This window comes from Acanthochromis polyacanthus, chromosome 18 (genome assembly GCF_021347895.1).
Source record: "Acanthochromis polyacanthus isolate Apoly-LR-REF ecotype Palm Island chromosome 18, KAUST_Apoly_ChrSc, whole genome shotgun sequence".
NCBI lineage: Eukaryota > Metazoa > Chordata > Actinopteri > Pomacentridae > Acanthochromis > Acanthochromis polyacanthus.
In genome coordinates this window covers 8,072,069-8,094,185 of record NC_067130.1, presented here as the reverse complement: position 1 = coordinate 8,094,185, position 22,117 = coordinate 8,072,069, and the positions used below count along the sequence as shown (strand labels likewise).

Sequence of the window (22,117 nt, the reverse complement as noted above, 5' to 3'; positions counted from 1 at the left end):
GAAGGAGTGACCTCCGTTGGAACCGGAAATTACGCTTCTTCGTCTTCTTCATCTTGTTTGAGGTTTATGGCGGCTGATTCATCTATGGTTGGCAAGGTAATATTTTCACGACAGGAACTGAAAATTAACGCCCCTCACGGGTCAAACACATAGCCAATGGAGTTAAATATCTTCAACTTTTCCAAAATGTAACATTTATGGTGTTTTATTCTTTCTTTTAAGCTGCAAACAAATAAAACACAAGCCCAGTTTCAGGTGGACTGACCGTCTATACCAGGTAAAGTTGCTCACAGTTATCAAATACATGTAGAGTTAATAAACATATTGAAACTGTCGAGCTGAAAAATATAATTTAGCTGTGGCAGTTATTTGTTATATACACTTGGTACTATTTACAGTAATACATTTTCCATGGTCATGTAGATTTAAAAATCCCATGTTTTGTAAAATACATTCACTATAATTAATAGCTTCCTTAATTTTGTGGCCATTATTTTGGTAAAAATAAGATGAGTTTGTTCCATAAATTGACATTCAAATCTGTAAAATTGTTTATGATCTCTGTAGTGCTGTATCAATTACATGAATTAGAAACTTTAGACTGAAATCCAGATCCCAGTGTAAAGTTTGCTATTGTTGTAGTTCTTGACAGCTGTCACTACATGTTGCCGAGTCCCCTCTTCTTCTCTGAGGAATGGAATCATGGTTATTCTTCTCATCTTTTCTTTCATCATTCATGGTTCATTTAGTCACGAACACATATCATCCACCAGCACATGCGTCACTCAAGTTTACAGATATCATACAGCAAGAGTCTCCTCATGGAACAGAAGCCTTCCCTTTATTCTCTTTGTAGCAGACATGCTTTTATTTTAACAACAAAAAATGCAAGCTCTGTAGAGAAAAAGCAAACAAAGCTTTGCATCTGTGTCTCATATGTCTTCATATGTGCAGTATGTCACCGGCCATTTCTACGTAAAACAGTTGCTTTGTCTACATGTTGAAACTTGCATAGAGGCACATAAATTCAGCGGCTTTACAGGCAGCATTATTGTTGGCTTCAGTTAAGAGGTAAATGATATAAATGTTTTCTTAACCTTATACTTTAGCTATCCTAATAATGCTGCTAAACTGTGGAAGTCTACGTATAAATACAGTGCTCTGGCATTTTTAAATGATGAAAACATAAACAGAAATATTCAAATACTGTTGTTCCAGCAAATGTTTCCCACTTCAAGGTCCTTCATATAATATAACCTCTTTACATCGTTTGTCAAGCTGTTTTTTTTTTTTTTTGTGGAGCAATTTAAAGGGTATTGCATTGTTCAGAGGACTTAAAGCTGGCCCGCTACTACAACTCCTGTATCAAGTCAGTCTGATTAACAGGCTGACTTATTGCAACTCCTAGCGTATATCATCAAAAGTCATCATAAATAACAAAACAACAAAATGAGCAATATGAGTGTAAAATAATCTGGCCCGTGCAGGATGTTTCTTAGTCGTTGTCGTAGATGCAATCTGAAAACAAAATGTAATACTGATTATTAAAAGGAGCTTGTTTTTCCTAAAAGATGATTTTTGGTGAACTGCGCAGAAATATATTCTCAACATACCATCTCCAATGTCATCATAGATATCTCCATCACTGTAATTAATCAGGAAACAAACAGCGTATTGTTTAGTTTCTCTCTCTTAGTGTGTACGCGTGTGAATGTTTCAATAATTGTGATACTTACTCTGTAGCAATGTGGGAGGTCGAAACATAACCAACTGTAAATAAAAAAAAGCACATTTTAGAGTTGAGATGCAGAAAATACAGTTTTGTAAGAATGAAAAAAAAGAGCAAGACCAGTGAGGAGCATGGGGATCTCGAGCGTGTGATGATGTGTCCAAATGGGTGCAGAGATACTCACATTTGCCGTCGTCATTTCGACATATCAGTTTGTTGTCCACGGCTTTCACGATGACGTCAAGTGTCTCGCCTGCTTTTACTGGCAGCTCTTTTGCACTCCACTTCTTGTTAGTAAGTGTGTTACTGATGGTCACCTGGTACAGCACCTGTATCTCCCCTTCATACTGAAATTCAAATGTCATATACAGCTGTTAATGAAAGCAGGTGTGATTGTGGGAACAGTTAGAGGACTTAAATGATAGGGAAGGAGTGACAAACTTTGAACTTTTTCCTGAATTCCTTCTCCTCTTTCTCAAACTTCTTCTGCTTCTTCGGGTCCATATCTTCAGACCTGCTTTTGCCTCTAATGGCTGGAAGGCTTGACAGAAAAACATAGCAAGAGAAAGAACAAAGAACTTTACTAACACTTTGAAACCATTAATCTGAGCAGTTAGTTCATAATATGTAATCACTGATTTTGTTTAACCGTTGATGTGGTTGTACCTGCTGATAGGAGGAGGGGGAGGCACATTTTGAGAGTCAACATCATCATATATCTCTTCATCAATCGCTGTTCCTGACTTATCTGTATTAAGACAAGGAAAAAAATCAATCAGACTAACAGCTAAAATGTGTTTTCATCAGTGACTGTAAAGATAAGGTGTGGAGCAGTCTGCATCTCAACTGGATAAGTAAAATGCAAGAAAATATTTTGATGTTAAAGATAAAAAAAAACCAACTAATCTCAGCGTTCAGAGAAGAGATTACAGTCTAAAAAGGAAGGCGATCAACTGTTAGGCCTAGGTCATAAGCATACTGTAATAGCATGTATGTAATTCCTCTCACTGCCAGAAGGGGGAGGCAAAGCACTGCAGGTTTAAAGACCCCCTTTGATTAAAATTCTTCTACCTTGTTATGGTGTTTTTTTATATGCCAGAGGACATACACTACCATTCTAAAATTTGGGGTTGCTTAAAAATATATATATTTTTGAAAGAAAAGCATTTTTTTTCAATGAAGATAACATTAAATGAATGATAAATCCAGTCTAGACATTGTTAATGTGGTAAATGACTATTTTAGCTGGAAATGACTGATTTTTAAAGGAATATCTCCATAGAGGTACAGAGGAACATTTCCAGCAACCATCACTCCTGTGTTCTAATGCTACATTCTGTTAGCTAATGGTGTTGAAAGGCTCACTGATGATTAGAAAACCCTTGTGCAGTTATGTTAGCGCATGAATAGAAGTGGCAGTTTTCATGGAAAACATGGAAATGTCGAGATGACCCCAAACTTTTGAACGGTAGTGTTTCATGAGCAAGATAAGCTGTCAGTGCCATGGCTGAACATTTCCTTAAAACTGCAGTGTACCAATGATAGCCTCAAGATTAAAACTTCTGGTTTTTGAACATAGTAAGTCTAAAGAACCTTACAGAACCCTAACCCTAACCCTAACCCTCGGGCAATAAGCAAAGTATTAATTGTTCTCGACTGGAGAGACTGTAGAGGGTTAAAGTATAACTTGCTGAGCACTGCAAGCCAATGTGGACACAAGTTACAATGACCGTTAAAAAAAAAAAGCCGGTTAAGTGACTGTAATGGCAGTTACATAACAGCACACCAAACCCATTATCCCTGTATGTGCATTTAGTAACTTACAAGTTCTTTATTTGTAAGAGGAAGAATGTGCAGTATTAACCCTTTGATACACAACATGGGTCAAGAGATACCCATTTTCCATTGAATATGGGTCACTTTTGACCCATGTTGTGTATTAAAGGGTTGAAGAAGCAGACATTGCTTTAATCATGGATGAGTTATTTTTTCTTCCAATATCAATATAATACAAAGTGATCTAATCACAGAGAGTGATACCTGAGTTCCCATCTGCAGTAAACTGGCTGGGTGGAGGCACTCTGGCACAACAGAAGAAAAAAATATTAAAGTGTTGCATAATATATCCATATCCATATAATGTAATCAATAAAAAGAATGTTAATATGATTTATAGCATCCCAAATGAACCAATGAAAATTATACTGACAGTGTTAGAAGTTAATACCTTGATTTTCTGATTCCACATGCAAATTACTTGAGAAGATTAGTAAAATCACAGATCAATAGTCAGACATGCACGTGTGAACACCGGTGTTATACTTCAGTGTCTCAGACTGCAGTAATTAAACTGCAGGTTGGGATCTGTCGCTGTTATTCAGACAATGGTGAAGTTGATCTGACGCTGATCTCGGTAGAAAATCAACATTTGTGCAGCCGTTTAAAGGGGATTGTCGGCTGAAGGATTAAAGATTAACGACAGGGGACAGAGGATCTGTGATCAGTCTTACTACTGAGTGTATTTTACTCTTTAGTGCTGGCAAGACGTCTGTTTCGGTCAAACATCCGCAGGAAGCCACGGGGCTTTGTAGGAGGAGAGGACCTGGTGTCAGAGGAACTACAACCAAGCATGAAAACATCTACATTTCTTCATTTTTTAGTCTCCCCTGAGTGTATTCCTCCATTTAGCATTGCCACTCAGTGTTTGTTGTTCATAAAAGTGTTCAAATATTTAATTTTTTACTGTAACACTTATTTTTTATGAGTTCTCACCTCACTTCCAGGTTTGGATCAACAACATCATCATATATTTCTCCTCCTTCTCCTGGTAGTGGGGGTAGAACAACTACAAGACAAAAAACCCCATAATATAATAGAATTAGAAACTTGTTTAATGTTAGTAGGACAACTTGACTTTAATTGAATGTGAAGACTCAATATGAGAAGATTCAGTATGTTGTAAAATCGTACCTCCTGGCCCCTTGATGCCACTGTAAAGAGAGAGAGAAATAGAAGAAATTGAGGTTTAAAATTGAAAGTGATGCATTTTGTTAACTGTAATTTCACTTAAAAAGTGTTCCATTAGTTTCAAAGAAAAGTAGGACTATTATTCCACTGACAATATAACTGTACTTTAATGAGCATTAGAATTGCACGTCCAACTGCAAATGGAGTGAAACATTTTCAGGAAACACTCGTCTGGTCTCAGAGTGGTGGAGTTGTGAAACTTAGCTTCAGATTCTCAGAGCAGCTAAACTGAACTTCAGTTACTTCTGTAGTTTTTCCTTTAATACATGTAAACAAATCTGAAATAAAACCCCACCACAGTTACGTGTTTTGATCCTAAATTGCAACAATAAAGTGACTTGTAGGTAGTCGAGTATCTGAGACTCATAAACACTGTGGCATTAAGCACAATTAATTCTACTAAAGTTTAAGAACAATGGTAAAATGTAGACAATGAATGTCTGTTAATCTGTGTTTGGTAATGACGTTGTAGAGTTTCTGTTCTGCTGTTTTGGAGTAATTTCAGATACTTCCAGTGGCGCTTCCTGTTTCACTTGTCTCCATTCTTACGAAAATGCAACTCATCTGTGTTTGGATGTTGTTAGAAAAATGTGATTTGTTTTTCTGATAAGAAACTGAAGCTGCTCAAAAAGCTGCTGAGTCAGACAGCCGGATATCACGCAGTCGTGAGGTGATCACACGCTGAGCAGGAATCAAACGCATTCGGGACAAAGTTTCCAACTGTCGTATAACTTGGATAAAAATGTGTCCTGCAGAATCTAATATTAAGACAACTCTGTACGTCTGTGTGAGGCTGGTCTCCTTGCTGCAAGAATTAACCCTAGTGTCATCCTGCGGGTCAAAATAGACCCATTTTAAAGTTTGAAAATTTGTGAAAAAATATATATTTTCAGTGACACTTCTGGTATCCACATTTTCAGCATTTTTGGGAAATGTTTGGACATTTTTAAGTGGAAAAAAAAGAAATGTTAAAATGTTTATTAAGAACATTCACAAAAAAATCAACCAAAATCCAGCGAAACTCGCTGGATTTTGGTTGATTTTTATGTGAATGTTATTAAGAGAATATTAGAAGTTTTTCTGACATATGTGTAAACATTTTAGATATTTTTAGGATTTTAAAAAATTACACATTTTTAAAATATTAACAGGAATTTTCTTGCCAATTTTTAAAAAATAACTTTTAAGGAAAACTTTCAAGGAGATGTTGGAGTTTTCTTCCTGAAGGTTTTGCAAATTTTCAGAAATTTGGGGATTTTTTTTGCTGAATTTTTGTAGGAAAGGCTTGACAGAAAGGAAACAATATTTTTTTGGTGCCTCTGAATGAGGACAACAGGAGGGTTAAATAAACTCTGCTTTGACTTTGGTGACTCTGTGTGCCTTTCAGAAGATTTCTCTGACAGATATGTAAACTGACATCCATTGATACCTGTTGTCAGAGATCACATCAATGTCATCGTAAACCTCAGGATCATACGACTGTTGAACTTGACAGTTCTTTAGCGTGTTGAAGTCAATTTCCACTGAAGTGGTCTTCACATAACCGACTGCAAGAACAAAATGAAATATTAGCGTGATTTATTGTTCCAGTGTTGTCTAACTGTCTGTCACTGAATGCAGCTCAGTCACTGAAATATTTACTAAAAAAAAGAAAACTGAGAATAGAGCTGCATTAATAATTTTATGTTGTATTTACAGATGACAGGACAGCAAAGAGGACAGATGAATGAAGCATGCATCATGAACGTACTTGATCCGTCCTGGGATCGTCCCAACCACTTCCCCTCTGGGTTTCCCTGCACACGGATGATGTCCAGAGGGTCTCCCTGCTTCAGAGCGAGGTCAGTCTTGCCGCCTCTGCAGTCCGCACGAGCTTTTCCTTGGTGAATGGCCTCCAGGGGTCCAACCAACTAACACACACGACAATTCACCAAAAAATGTAAATAATAATATAATAATAATAACTTTATTCATAAAGCAGCCTTAAGAAAAGTGTTCACAAAGTGCTTTGACAGTTAAAACGTGCAACACAGAGAAAATAGGAGACAAGTCAGAGCAGTCAATTAAAATAAATAGAAATGCTAATGGATTAAATGAATAATTAGCTAGATTAGCAATCAAAAGAAACAAAGGAACTAGGCAGTTTTAGCAATTAAAGAATGAAATTGAGAGTTAAACTTAGAAATTAAAAATCAAAAAGTTGGAGAATTAAAAATTAGAGAGACAACATCACACCAAGGAACCAGGTAGCTAAAACTAAAATAAAACAAAAGAGAACATCTAAAATACACAGGACACAATGCAGAATAAAACATTAAAACTACAGAAAACTAAAAGACAACATCACATAAAAGCAAGTCTGTAAAAGTTAGTTTTCAGAAATGATTTAAAAGAAATTCTCCTCAGGCAGGTCATAAATGCACATGAAAACAACAGATGAGAACTTTTATTTACGTTGTTTTAATAGAACCAGGTATTTGCTTTTGCAGAGCCAAAATGATGCTGATGTATTCATTTTCAGGGCAGATGTCTGGAAAGAAACCCTCACAACACAGCTGTAAAACTATGTTTATAGCCCATGCACAGCTAAGCTAACTGTCTCTGGGCTCAAAGTTATATTTAGTGCACGAGAATGAGAGTTTGTGCATCTCTGGTTTTGTTTGATTATGCAAATGCGATATAACTTGTCAGGTATTTAACTTTTGAAGTGCTACTAACTGGCTTTTTTGTTTTTTGCTTTTGGATAAAGCTGTGTTAAATGTCCCTGTGTCTAGCCTTTATGTTAATTTAATCTACTTGTCTGCCAGTTCTTGTTTCAGATTTATTATTGGGGCATGATAAAGGCATCACTTTTCTCCTAGAAATATTTAAAATAAGCATATTTCCTAAATGTGCATTCTGTGTAGATGTTCTAGCAGGTTTAGCTGGAAAATCCACTCACTTTGAATTTCTTTCGAGCATCTTGTTCCTTCTTCTCGCGTTCCTTCTGCTCCTTCTTCTCAGCCTCCAATCTTTTCTTCTCCTCCTTCTCTTCTTTCTCTTTTTTCTTGTCTTGTTTTTGATCAGCCGCTTCCCTTTTGAGACCAAGAGTATAGAAGAGTCAGCAACAGAAGCAAACTAATTGCTACAAATTATTGTAGATGATAATTGTAAGCAATTGCTAGATAAACAGGCACTGATTCAGCCTGCTTGGGCAATATTAACAAAACTAAATGTATGTTCTATAATGTCAGCATTCATTTGGTTAAAGACAAAGGAACTCTTCACATATCTAACACATGAGACAGGTGTGTATTAAAAGGGAAAGCATAACAAAAGCTTCCTCACACTGTCTAAATTATAAAGACACATTGATATCTGACATCCTGTTTTGAAATTGAATCCGACCAGACGAAGAATTAGCACCAAAACTTTGCAAATAAATGTATTTTTTTTCGCAAATTAGAAGGTGTGTGAGTGCCTTTTTAGGCTGTTTTGACCGGGTACCAAAGTAAATCATGGCTATAAGTGCCTATGTAGCACACACATGTAAATGAGCAATTTATGTTTTTGTTTTTGTAATCTACTCCTTTATTTTAATCATTGAAAACGCAACAGTTGAACATCTTGTTGTGTTGCAACAGAACCACCAGAGAGTGCTGTCACTAAACTCAAGTTATTCATTATTAAATATGCTCAGAAATTTAAATAATTAACATCAGTTCACAGTAGATTCAAGAAATTTGTATCAAGAGTTTTCAGCTTTGAGACTTGTGCTGTGCCAAGTCCCCCATCAGACTCAGTTACTGAAAACCCTGCAGTTCTTTTTACTCACAGACAACTTATTTCGTATGTAAACCTGAACTAGTTTTAAGAGGTAAAGGTTTAACGTGTGACATTCTCTCACCATCGTTCATCCAGATCTTCATACATCTCTCCATCCTCATCATCGTCATTATTTTCCTCCTGGGTAGAGAGGACACAAAGGAACAATGAAAACAACTGAAATAAATTCACGTCAGGCCTTTCATACCTTATATATTTTCCAGCTATAAGCATATTTAAAGTCGTGTTAAAGGCATATTTAATTCATACTTAATTTAATATTCCTCTTTTTATAATTTAAACTGAAATTTCCATCTTCATCTTTTGCATTGTGAAGATATCAATCCATCCATCCATCCATCCATCCATCCATCATCTATACACCGTTTAATCCTCATTAGGGTCACGGTGGGGCTGGAGTCTATCCCGGCTGACTTAGGATGAAGGATTGAACACCTGCACAGGTAACATTCTATCATAGGGCCACACTTAGAGACAAACAATCACACTCGCATTCACACAATTTAGAGTCACCATTTAACCTCAGCATGTGTTTGGACTGTGGGAGGAAACCCGGACAAAACCCTCACATGCACAGGGAGAACATGCAAACTCCGTCCTTCCCAGGAAGGTGGAGACTCAAACCAGGGATCTTCTCTCTGCAAGACGACAGTGCTAACCACTGACCACTATGCAGCCCAAGTGAAGATATTCACATCCTTAATTTCTCTGCAAAAGGCCTAAATAGTAACTGGCAGTAACATTTTTTATGCTGTGATTTAAACTTCTCTCTTGCTTTGTTCTGATGTCTCTTCATGATATACTTATTTGCTCTGCGCACACATTTTACTGTTTAAATGTGGACACGTATCGAGTCTACTCTGTTGCTGTGTGGTTTTTGTTCTCTGCTGCTTCATATGTTCCACCACTGTTGTTTCTGTACTTATCTGAACATCTCTACATGGACCTGCATGCAAATATGTCTGTATGCAGCATCTAATTCAGCATATCTCACCTTCGGCCTCAGACTGGGGTGACCTGCAGAACAGAAACAATAAAACAACATGACAAGAGATAATGCACAGCTACCAACCAAGCTTAATAGTAACACACTGGCAGGATGTACTGACTAATACAGTTCCTTTTATGTATGTCTTCTTATATGTGAATGTGGCAAAAGGTTCAACATCGCAGTCTTTTTCTGTCTTCATGCGGTGCTAGACCAAAAAGTAACTTGCAACATGGTAGTCACAATGCATCACGGTGTTATGAAGCAGCAACTGTTACTGAACCTGAAGACGGTGGTGGAGGAGGTGGAGGAGCGCTGCTTCGATCGTCAACATCATCATAGAAATCCTCTTGCTGGTTCCTGAAGAGTGCAGTTATAAAAAGGAAAAGCTGCTGTTAACTTGAGTGGTTTTTATCCACAAAATATACGGTATCATTTATCGGTGTGTTTGTTATTGTGTGAGTCTGAAGCGTACATGGTTCCAGGATGTCGTGGTGGCAGACTAGGCACCGCAGGCTGAGGTGGTTGAGGCGCATGATTGTTGTGGTTGCTGGGCTGAGAGGTCGGAGGAGCTGGGAAGACGGGTTTCTTAAAACCAGGGCCTGCAACAAAAACGCGTAGTGTTTGAACGGCGTAGTTTAATGAAGCTTTGCTAGTGGCAACGACTGTCATATGTGTGTAGTAGACAGTATGTATAGACTTAGACTTTATTAATCCCCAGAAAGAAATTCTGTTGTTACAGCAGCCGGGTATTTAACAACAAGACGGCACAGAATATTAGGTCAGGTTTTAAAGTGGAGCTAACATAAAATAAAATAAAATAGAAAAGAAAAAATAAAACTATATACAAGAATATACAAAGTGATACACAGAGTGATTTAGAAATGTGCAAATTAACATCACGTATGTATGTTTGTGTGTATGTGTAGACAGACAGGCAGGTACCAGCAAGAACAATGGGAAAAAAATACTCTGTTACTTTAATATAGCTTAGAACAGTGGTTCTCAACCCTGTTCCTCAGGACCCCATGTCCTGCATGTTTTAGATGCTTCCCTGCTCCAACACACCTGAGTCAAATGATCAGCTCGTTATCAAGCCTCTGCAGAAGCCTGATGACGAGCTGATCATTTGAATCAGGTGTGTTGGAGCAGGGAAGCATGTAAAACATGCAGGACATGGGGTCCTGAGGAACAGGGTTGAGAACCACTGCCTTAGAAAGTATTCTGTGCTAAAAAGTGTTGAAAGTGAAAGTATTCTTACTAAACAATCACTTAAGATTTTTTCGGCTGAACAAAGACAATCAGCACTCCCTGTTTTATAAATTCACAACAGGTTTTTATGTTACATCACAATCTGACAAGTATCTCGTGTCAGAAAAATATAGTGGAGTGACAAGAAGCCTCTGAAATTGTGTTTGAGTAGAAGTGTAAGGCCAGTGTTAAACCCACACAGTCTAACTGTGAGACTGCGTGTAAATAGTGGGTTATTTCTCGTGTCTTGTCTGTGCAGATTAGGTGTCATTTTCTGATGGAAAAACATCATACGACATGATTAAGGTTAGAGTAAAGGTCAGCGTGTGGGATTCAGTCACCACCGCTACATGGAATACAACGGCAGATGCAAAAAATGTCACACACATGCCCTGTCATGACCACTGGTTGGTGTGGTTTACATTTTGTCATTAGCTGAAGTGAATGAGAGTCTACACGAATCCTATTGCAGATATGGAGCCCAAGTTTTGTATCTGTGTGGACAGTCTGCGTATCAACGATAGTACAAGGGCACTACTGTGAATACATAGATAGATCTACTGCACATGCATGGAACAGAGTCCTCCATGTGGACACCAAGCAGATTAGAAAGTAGCATAATAACAGCTCTACACACAGTGTCCACAGCCCTCCATGTGTACACTGTCAAGTGAAAAGAATAGCAGGAGCACAAACCTGAATCAGTCAAAAACAAGTACCTCTAAGTGAGATTATGAACAATAATTCCATTCAAAAGAAGCAGCCTGGACACTCAGTTAAAGGACACTATCAGTAGATACACTAATCACATTGAACACATCATCAATCACTTGTAGTAAAGAAGGCTATACCGATGATGGTGTAACTTTAAACTACATTCTCGGCGGTATTAAAAGAGAGAAGAGCAGCGGTCGTAAAAGGGAAGAAAGGAAGAGCGCAATGCAGAAAACAAAATGTGTGAAATTCCACTCTTTGCTAATGAAGTCATAGACCAAAATCACAAACTGCAATTAAATTACAGGAAAAAAATCCTCAAAATATTTATTATTTATATTAGAATATCAGAAGTATTCTCTATTTTAGTTTTCCATCTTCCAGTATTTGCCCCACATTTTACGTGGAGTTTCAGCCAGCCGTCATCCTTCACCTCTGATGGGCAATAAACTGAGAACAGGTCTGTATATAGAAACAGTCTCACGTCTGAAATAATCCCTGTTTGCTTCAACTTACTTCCCCATGTGGTGAAACAAACCCGACTGTCGAGCAGAGAGCGATGGGGGGAGGAGAAAAGAGAAACTGGACAGGGAACTTGGCCAGAGCAAATAGAGGAACTAAATGTGTTTCTGTGACTTGGTCTCTTATCTGAAGCTCCAAACAACTGCAGCATTTCTGTAACTTGCACTAATTCTGGACTGAATATTAAAAATTCCCATAATTTAGCACCATAATCAGGAACAAACTGAAGTTTTTTGTGTTGCCGTTTGGTCCGACAACCCAAAGTAGCCTCAACAACTGCAGACGTCATTAAAACCACACTGAACTGTGAAGCAAGTCCTTTTCACACTTCTGAAATGTGCTAAGAAAGTCTGGTAGAAGTCGCACTGCGAGTGTTAAAAGGGAAATGCACTTCAGACAACAGAATAACACCACTCTCTTTTTCAGACGTCCAAGTTATATACAGCTCCTCGTCATTTCATCGTCTCAACAGGAAGGGCCTGGCTCAGCTTAGAGAAAGTATCCATTACATAAAATGCCGTTGCCTGTTTATTTGAAAAGAAATTATGCTGACAACTTTTTCTGTGTTTGATTTGCCGTATTTGTTGTACACTGATTGGGAGTATTGGATCAAAGGCATGTCGTACCAAATGGAAAATAAATGATGCAGCCAAATAGTTGAAGTATTCCTGCCTGTGGGGCCACATGTGTGTTCCTGCTGGCTGCCAGAAGTTTCCCTCCTAAACACATCTGTTTTATGCTTTATTTTCCATCTGTTTGTAGTAATTAGAATATATCACCTTCTTGGTTATAAGTTAAGCTGTAAGGAATCTTGCACTGGAAAGCAATGTTTCATATCTTTAATCATTATTCAATTTTCGCTACCTTAGGTTAAAGCTAATGTGTTGGCTGAGCATTGTTTTTTTGATTTTGTCTTTTTCCGTAAGAACCTTGACTGTAGTTGTGTCTGTGAAGTCCAGAACTACTTTTTATTCGGATCCGAGCACCAACGTTTTGGGTTTTTTCTTATGCTTTCTAGGGCCGGACCCGAATATCCCGAATATCCGAATATTCGTTCGCTACGGCGGTATCAGGATATTAATTTTATAACATATACACATATGTCTATGTGATCACCCCCTCCTCCCTCCAGACGAAAATATTCGGAGCTCGTCTCTTCCCTGCGCCTTCGGCCCACTTTGGCTCATCCCGCCGTGTTCTTCGGCTCATCTCGGCTCCTCCATTCGTGTTTGTAAACACCACCTGAATGGCCGGGTGGCTGCCGACTCTGACGTCACGCTTCACTTCGTTGCATAAACACAAGACAAGATGCTGAAGACCGGTTTTTGGGAATTCTTCAGTTTAACTGAAGACAAAACGAAGGCAAAATTTGGACCCGGGAGACCAGACGAACGGTCCAAATATTCGGGCCATCTCCGCCAACAAGCAGGCCGACCCCCCCGCCGTCGGACGTTACGGGGCAGAACGAATATTCGGATATTCGTCTTTAATAGGGCCCGAATATTCGGAGGCCAGAAACCACTATTCGGGCCAGCCCTAATACTTTCTTCTTTGGACGAAAGAAATGCATTTATGAGGCCCGAAAAATAGTCACAAATGCATGAAAATTGGCACACACATCAGGATTGGCAAAAAATGTTAGATTTTACAGGAAGTACAAACATATGTGGCAAAATGACTCGTTTCCGCCCCCTGCAATGCTATGAATATCCAGGCCCCGAACCATGTTTCACCTACAGCTACAAAATTTGGTTCACATCTGTGATACATCAGGATGCACAAAAAAGTCACTTGCACATACACCCAAAACCCAACAGGAAGTCGGTCATTTTGAATTCTGTGTCATATTTTGGACCATTTTTATGACAGTGACAGTATTGGAGTTCAGCAGTAGTTTCAAAGGACAGGACTCACGTGCATTAACAGGCATTAACATGCACTATCATGCACACAAGGCCAGAGTGGCTGCCAAAAACATAGAAGCAAAACAGAGAAGCTTGTATTACAACACACACAGAGGGAGTGTGACTTCAAGTCTTTACATAATGGGTAGTTGTTTGCTGCTATATTAATGTTGTATTTATATTTAAAATCTGGTCATTTCCGCCTTTAATGAGGATCCAAATGCTGTTTCCAATATTTCCTTGTAATGTCAGGAATATAATACCAGTAGAGGAAAAAGAGTCTCTTTTTAAGTCGTGCTTCAGGTTAATTTGCCCTTCTGTAACATAATGTTGCTTTAGGAGTTTGGCTAGGTTTAGGAAAGTATGGTGTTTTGAACTGTGGAATGTGTTTAAAGCTTCTCCTGTTTGCTAGAGTGACAAGCCCTACCCCATCCAGTTTGTGATTGGTTGGAAAAGCAGCGACTGTTGGAAAGCTGTACTATAAATGGCAAAGATCTGGAAGCATATTTGTAATACAGCTCAAAGAAATGCTTTTGAGAATGCAGTTTAGTTGTATACTAACTTATTTTGGGAGACAGGCTTTACCTCAGGGCTTTTGGTGTCTCTCAGTAGTGTCTTCTGCACTTGATGAAATTAATTAATGTTTATGCCTCTGGTAATAGTCACCAGAATTGGAACCGCTGAAAGATTTTGTTGGTGACTTTGGTAAGAGAGGGTGAAATTGGTGAAATTAGGCAGTAAAATAAGGCAAGGACACCTTTAACATATTGTAGGCGTTTGAGCTAGCGAAGATAAAAGTGAGAGATTTCTGAGGAACCTAAATGAAGGACGCTTGCTTGAGCTTAACTGGGGCCATGAAAGTACGATCACACCTCTCTACATGAATGTTAAGCTGTAGCTATTTTGATGGTGCCTATGTCTACACTTTGATAAATATAAATATCTTAAAAGCAGTATTGAATGAATAAACTAACTACTGTTGGTTCAATGTTTAACTGATGGCTTAAGCTTAAGAGTTGACTATGGCATCAGTTCTACTCAAACAATGCTGCTATCCAAGTCTGACTTACCATCACTGGAGGCTTCAGCACCTCTTTTGAAATTCTGCAGGTTGACTTTGGGAGGTCGGTTGGGTTTAGCTGGGGCAGGACCCAAAGCCAAACTGTTGGGGAGTGGATTACGCTTTGGTTCTGAAGTAGAATCGCCGTTGGTGCTGCTGGTTGGAGGAAAGGTTTTATGTGGCTTCTTTATGCTCGGCTTTTTAGTGGCTGAAGGTTTGGGAGGAGGAATGGATTTAGTAGCAGTTAGAGGCGGTTTGTTGGCCACCACGCTATCTGTCTGCTCAGTGTTCTCTTTGTTGAACATGTTTTGAGCATTCCGAAAGTTTGAGGAGGGTTTAGAAGTAGAGTTGGCGAGAGGCGAAGGCTTGTTTGCGGTGTCTGTGTTTCGTCCTTCCGTTTCTTCGCCATGCTGCCGTAATTTTGCAATGCTGCTGCTTGGTTTTCTTTCCAAATGTGTTATTTTGGATGGTGTGATGCTGGTGTTTAATGCTGCACCCCCACCGCTGTCTTCTTTTACCCAGCTGGGCTTGGAGGTGATTGCAGGAGAGGGTTTAGGAAAGGGAGGTTTGGATTCAGACAGGGTGGAACTGAGGGAGGGTTTGTTGAGAGGAGGCTTCGGTCCAAAGCCTTTAGTTTCAGGAGCCTGTGAAAGAGGTGGCTTCAAGGGTGTCTGCTGCTTATGAATAGTGAAAGGTTTGTTGTTGGTGTCATCCTGGGTGCTGGAAAACCTGCTAGCCAGAGCCTTAGTTTTGTTTGGTTCATGTGCATCTGTGTCACTTTTAGTGGATACTGTGTTTTTCAGGAAAGCTGGTTTTGGGGGAGCATTTATGGCACTGCCCGAGAGACTCTCCAGTACAGGTTTCTTCTGTACGGACGGGCCGGAGGAGAGGGTGGGGTGCAAGGGTTGTTTGCTCCGTCCAGCCGGTGTGGAGGAAGTCTCATCAGTGCTCGCTCCACCCGCCTGGAAGCGAGCCATGATGGCCTTAACATCAGCCTTGTTTTCCTGAAAAGAAAGAACAGAATTTCAATCGGGATCTGATTCTGATTCATACCCTGAAAAGGACACTAAGTGGAAATGAAATCAGACTGTGCTTGGTAGGTGATAAACTGACTTCAGCAGATTATAAAACAGAAACCGAAACTGACAGACAAAGCAAAAGGGAATAAAAGAAAACAAGATGCATACACGCAAACTAACATAAAAGTTCAAATAGGAACAGAAAGTTGCAAAACTTCAAAAATGCCTTATTTCCTTTTAACACATATTGTTCTCTTTTTTTCCAGACTGTCCAATGAGTGGGACTGGGGTTTATCTGTGGTTACTGATTAAAACCAGTCAGTTTGTTTCTCTTGTTTCCCTCGAGGTCAGTCACACACCGCTGATGTGCACAAACACACCTGTGGCTCTAGAGCTGCAGGTCGTCTGTTAATCACAGGCAACTGTGGTTCAGTTTTGTCATGTCATGAAGAAAACCACACTGAGCCCAAAATTACTTGCTATGGCCAGGTCAGGACCTTGTCTATGCATTACCATTACTCTGAAGTCAACTTTAAAATAAATCATCCAGTTCTTCTGACATTTATGCCAAAAATCACAACAATCGTAAAAAAAATAATGTATTGAGTTTATCCTGTTGGTTTTAACTTACAATAATGTCCTCGATACTCTATTTTTTAAAACATATTTTAGCCTATAAAGATGAGAACTGAGGGCTGTACTACAATTTTCTCTATTAGCAATAGGGTCAATATATAATTGAGGGACTTTTGAAGTCCATGGGGTATATCATATATTTCTATTTAAAAGTAAGAAAAACGAATGTCTTTTATGCTCATCATGATCATGTCTTTACAAATTCCATAATTATTTATTATGGAAACAATCCCTTATTAAGAAAGAATGACTGGATATCACTAAAATGCCAACTAAATAACCGTCAGAATTTAATAACAACCTCCTACTAATTAGCTTAAAAATAATAAAATGAGATTATTCAAGAATTGTTTTGATTGTGTTCGTGTTATTAGGCTGAGATAATCATGACAGATATTTCTTTTTTAGCAATATACTGTAACAAATTTGATAGGGAAAATAACAAATTGTATCCGTGTCCAAGAAATCACTTTCAACTAAGTTCCACGTTACAAAAACACCTCTCAAGGAAGTGTGTTAATTCCAGATCACATGACCTGCTCCACATGATGTCATTTGCTCCTGAAGAAAAGGCTGGAAAGACTCCAAGAGTTTGACTCAAGAGTTATGTAATATAAAGTAGTGTGTTATCACATGTCAACAGGTTTACTACAATATCTTTAGAAATAACTTTAAATTTTACTGTGTTTGGTGTTTGGTTTTAGGCAGCCATGTTGATTTTAGGCCTGAAAACATCAAAAATGTCAACTACGATACAAAAAGTCCCTCAATTATATACTGACTCGGTAGATTCTCAGCAGAGGGAACACATTTGCAAACCTGTTGAACTGTATGATTGCAATGCCACTGAATGAAGCAATGCATTTACAGAAACACAACCTCTATACATTGCATGCCATTGGAGCCTACATGTATTCATTTTTTGATACAGAAAAAGCATAAATATGTTTTCATGCTTTGTGCTGATTTGCTGTCGAGTCAAATCTACAATACTGGTATTACGGCTAATAGAACACAGGTCAGTAGTGCTCATTTTGCTTTCATTTAGCTAAAAACTAAAATGACTTTCATTCATCTTTCATTTGCAAAAACAGTTTTTATTAGCTGTGGTAGATGTTAATAATCCTCACAGCTCCATATTATAGCAGCATTTCTTTTGACTGAAGTACGTGGCAATCAGTCTATTTTGTGCAGAAGAAGATGCATTAAACCTCCCTTTTTATGGAAGCACGCACAGAAGAAGAAGAAGAAGAAGAAGAAGAAGAAGAAGAAGAAGAAGAAGAAGAAGAAGAAGAAGAAGAAACCCTGAGTTAACAAAGGAAGTTGATAACCACCTTTATCTCTGATGAGACTTTTAGCTTTGTCAAGCCAGCTGTTGCAAAGAAAGCCTGGCTTTATTTATCTTTCTTTGTAGTACAGCCTTTTGGGAAATGCGTTCATGTGTAAAGTTTTTAATACAAAAGCATCTTTTTGGTTAAAATTGATGAATTAATAGCAAACATGATATATGAAAAAAATACTTCCCCAAAAAGAGAAAGATTAAAAACAGAATGACTCTATATAAAAGGATTAATTTACATACGACAGGCCATTTATGGTTTTCATTGCAGGTAGCAGCTATAAAATTGTTTTTTTTTATCACTTCTCACACCTCAGTCCAACTTCCCAGCTTGTGTTTGTCATAAACACATTAGTTAATTATTTACCTTGTGTAAATATACCAGAACAGGAAAACAAAAGGTACTTTTGTCAAGTGTTTACTCTGGAAAGGAAGGGAGATGGAAAATATAACAATATGCCTGGTTGGGGGTTGAATCAGCCTCAGCAGAAAAAATGGTTTACAGTGTCGTGCATTTTATTTATTTGTTCAGCGGTTACATTGCAAACGATTTTGTCAGTAGAGGCCAATGGTGTTAATCTGGCAGTGATATTAATAAACAAGCCACTCATAATACAGTCTGTTTTTTATGAGTATACAGACGTGTGCAGAAGCCGCATTACTAACCACAGGTTGCTTGGAAACTACAGTTAAAATTGGGTTACCTATTAGGTTTGGTTCAGAATCAGATATGGAGCTGTATTGTAGAGTTCCATAATGATGGGCTGATCAGGTAGCAGCCACACCTATTTTAATGAGGCCGGTTTGACTGGGGTCAGAGACACCACACCAGGAAGTAGAGATAAGAACATGAGGGCGCACTATTACAGCAGCAGAGCAGTAAAGTGAGACGAAACTATACAAGGAAAGGTACAAACTGAACCGTGTAGAGCTAAACGAGATGCTAAAACACCACAAACATCTCAGGATATGATAGAGATGTTCAAGAAAAATACTGGGTTGTGTCTTTTGAATGGTAAAGTTGCAGGTAAAAGGAGGAAGTTAATGCATGTTTTGTAATTTGGATTATCTCTGTAGCTGTAGCTAACGGTTATGCTCATTTGAGAGTCTTCTACCAACCTGTTGTGACCCGTTGATGAGCAGAACCATTTGAGAAACAATTAATACTAATTACTTTTAATTATAGCCTTTATTATTTTCTAATTTGTTTTCCAGTCCACACACTGCACAAAGTATACCACACTGAAGTTGCAGGGAAAGACTGTGGTTGAAAAAATCATGTCACCATTGTCTTCTGCAGTTTTTCCTAAAAAAATTCATAAAAATAGTATGAGTTGCTTAAATACAACAATTGACATCATATATTAGTTTCATGGTTAAGTGAATATGGTAAATATATCAGGCTTTGCTGGTTTTTATAATATGATTTTGCTAAATTTGCTACATAAGCCATGTTTCTACATAGATAATTATCAAGTGATGTAGCAAAAAACCTTACAATAAAGACGAATTAAGTCATGTAGTTTTGGCAGCAGCACAGGTTGTGTTACACAGTACTGTAATACTGAGAGTAGAAAGTGTAGTAGAGTAAGTAATGTAATACTTAAACGTGCATAAAATATGTTGAAACAAGAACTGTCAAAATATTAACAATGTTTTTCCCCACTTCCTAATTTATTTCCACATAGTCATATGATTTCTACCCAGTCGTCATCCAAATTATGGCTAAAAACACTGCTTTGGTTCATTAGTGTAGCCCAGAAGATTCATATGTCATTCATGGTTCCACAATGTATATGTATATTTGCTGATTAGAAGATAGATTTTGGGTGTGACATCACTTCAGTAGTGCCGCTAACATCTTTTATTGGAGGCACAGTGATGCGTGTTAACGTTAAGCGGCTGAATATGAAATCAGAGGAAAAGAAATGGAGGAAAGTTCCCTTGTAATACTTCTGTTTCTCAACCACAGTAAACTATAAATTGCTCAATATTTTCTGTCCTGACCGGGTGCAGTTCTTGCTTCTCTAAACATGGGTGGACTGCAGTTGCAATTTTGTAAAAACCTGCAAATTCTGGTATTCTGAGAAGTCCTGGAAGCACTTCTCAGAATACCAGCTTAATGCAGTACTACTCAGCAGAACATGGAGCTGAACAGCCAGACACAGCAGTCAACTTTAAGGAACTTTAGGAACATTATAGCTGTCATAAAGGTGTAGTGTATAGTTAGGAGTATAATCCAGATGGGTTTTAACTTGCATACAATCCATTGTGTTACTCCTGGGTCATTTTTATTATCTGGAAACTCACAGTATTGCTATGTTGGTTATAAAGCGAACTAGTTTTGCTCTCACTGAATTAAAAATGCAGTAATTCTTAAGCACCAGTGCTTATGAATTCCAATGACCTGCTAAAGAAATGACAGAGAAAAGATGAGACAAAGAGGAACCACAGTTTCTATTTTCAGTGTGATGAAAAGTGCAGGCCAAAGTTATCTTGCTCAACACAAACCCCACAACTGCTGCCAACCCTACTTGTGAATTCAGTTTTTGTACCATATGTGTGAAGAAGAATGCATTGATTATCAAACGCAAAATTAAAATAACAGTTAATGGAGCGGTGAAATGGCCACAAATGGCAAAAACGTACCTCAGTTTGTGTTAAATATAAGGTTAAAATGTAAATATGACAGCCTTTCCTCTTTAATCCTGCATGCTCAAAGAATGAAAAGTGAAAATTAATTGATCCAAGCGGGAGTGTTGATACAAACAACAACGCACAAAAACATTTTCATTTGCAGCTTTCTTCAGTTCAATCTTCCTAAACTCCTCCTGAGTAATTCTAACATCAAGATTGTAATTCTTTTTTAAAAAATTCAGCTGTTCAGAAAGTTGTACTCACCATCTTGAGGATAACAATCTTGCTGCTCGGTCTGACTGGTTGGAGGATTAAGCCGTGGAGAGTGTTTGCTCAGTGTCTCTGTGTGAGTTTCTGTCGAACAGAGAAAGGTACTGAGGTGCTGAAAGACCGTGGTAAACCATTGAGTGTCTGAGCGTGTTTGTCTGCTGGGGGATGTATACTCCACTTCTGACGGTGACATAAGCATTTGTCTACAACCGACTACTTCCTCTCTTAGTAGTATGCGTGTTATCTGAGATCGCGACTCTCACTGCCGCTGTTATCTGAGTGTTTTGATCTGGTGGATTTGACTATCCCTGGCAAACTCTCTGCAGTTTGCCTCTGTGCTTAACAACCGATGTTCCTTACAGGTAAATCTAAAAAAAAAAAAACAGGGAGAATTGTTCCTTAGCAACCGCATTAAACACTACAAGTATGACGAAGTGAACAAGAATGTGACATTGAACAGACAATGGCAATGGAGCAAACAGTGTGGTCATCTAATATGCAACACAACAAGAGTTTATTGTTCCCTTGTTTGAGTTGCATTCTAATCTATCAAATTATTCATTAATTTATTGTCATTTTTACTATTTACTTTTAATCGACTGCTTTTACTTGTTTCCTATGTCTTGTTTTATTGTCTCTATACAAATTACAAGGGAGTCACAGGGAGATTAGCTCTTCTTATACGATTTGAGCTTCTGTTCTTCATCCTTCATCATCATGCATCATGAGTAAATTAGGCTATTTTTAATGTATGAGTCATGCATTAAGTCACTTCATCACAAATTCACTTGAAATACTGGCATGCATGCTGTTCCTGTAAACACTATCGAAGCGTGAAAGCACAATGTAACGAACATGACACACTTTAACTCAAAGATTAGGGATGAAAACAACTGTCTTGATGCTAACTGCAGTTTAATAAGAAACACAGAGGAAGAAACCTAACCCTCTGTGGTGCCTTAGGCTGACAGCTACTTTTCATCTGTTTTCTCATTCTTATCATTCAGGTTCTTTTTATCAGGAATAATGATAAATAAAAGCTAAATTAAGTTCATACATGTTGCATTTCTGAATGAAAAAAATGAGCTCCCTGAAATCCCTTGTTGTGGTTTGCTCACTGTTCACCAGTGATTGGTGAAGCAGCTGTAGCTCACGATGTATCAGCCAGACGTGTCACAGTCGTACGGTACTGTCTA

At 38.2% G+C, this 22,117-nt stretch overlaps 1 protein-coding gene and 1 long non-coding RNA gene across 5 annotated transcripts; one reads left to right on the top strand and one right to left on the bottom strand.

The window, feature by feature from the left end:
• The first annotated feature begins 13 nt into the window (after positions 1 to 13).
• Positions 14 to 6,568, top strand: LOC127530879 (uncharacterized). Its single transcript, XR_007937630.1, has 3 exons — positions 14 to 96; positions 223 to 277; positions 6,455 to 6,568. It is a non-coding gene; the product is annotated as an uncharacterized LOC127530879 (long non-coding RNA).
• On the bottom strand, positions 820 to 21,161 carry fybb (FYN binding protein b). 4 transcript variants are annotated; one of them, XM_022206185.2, is made up of 19 exons: positions 20,916 to 21,148; positions 15,031 to 16,024; positions 10,045 to 10,171; positions 9,853 to 9,929; positions 9,576 to 9,598; positions 8,643 to 8,701; positions 7,698 to 7,830; positions 6,507 to 6,666; positions 6,186 to 6,303; positions 4,700 to 4,719; positions 4,502 to 4,574; positions 4,257 to 4,346; positions 3,770 to 3,810; positions 2,396 to 2,477; positions 2,171 to 2,270; positions 1,914 to 2,076; positions 1,737 to 1,770; positions 1,614 to 1,645; positions 820 to 1,518 (listed from the first exon to the last, which is right to left on the bottom strand). In XM_022206185.2, exons 1-19 carry the CDS (start codon positions 20,916 to 20,918, stop codon positions 1,496 to 1,498), a joined length of 2,352 nt encoding a protein of 783 aa, XP_022061877.1. In that variant the 5' UTR covers positions 20,919 to 21,148; the 3' UTR covers positions 820 to 1,495. The 4 variants fall into 4 exon arrangements, 2 of the variants coding, with proteins under 2 accessions (XP_022061877.1, XP_022061878.1); XM_022206186.2 differs by lacking the exon at positions 4,257 to 4,346; XR_007937627.1 differs by lacking the exons at positions 820 to 1,518; positions 1,614 to 1,645 and having other exon boundaries at positions 4,257 to 4,312; positions 20,916 to 21,155.
• Positions 21,162 to 22,117: the final 956 nt, after the last annotated feature.

What these genes read in the sequence shown, in the direction of transcription:
- fybb (XM_022206185.2), bottom strand. An exon ending in ACGATCCCAGGACGGATCAA is followed by an intron (nt 6,304 to 6,506) that starts GTACGTTCATGA and finishes TTGTTCTTGCAG; the next exon opens with TCGGTTATGTGAAGACCACT. An exon ending in TCGAAATGACGACGGCAAAT is followed by an intron (nt 1,771 to 1,913) that starts GTGAGTATCTCT and finishes TTTTATTTACAG; the next exon opens with TTGGTTATGTTTCGACCTCC.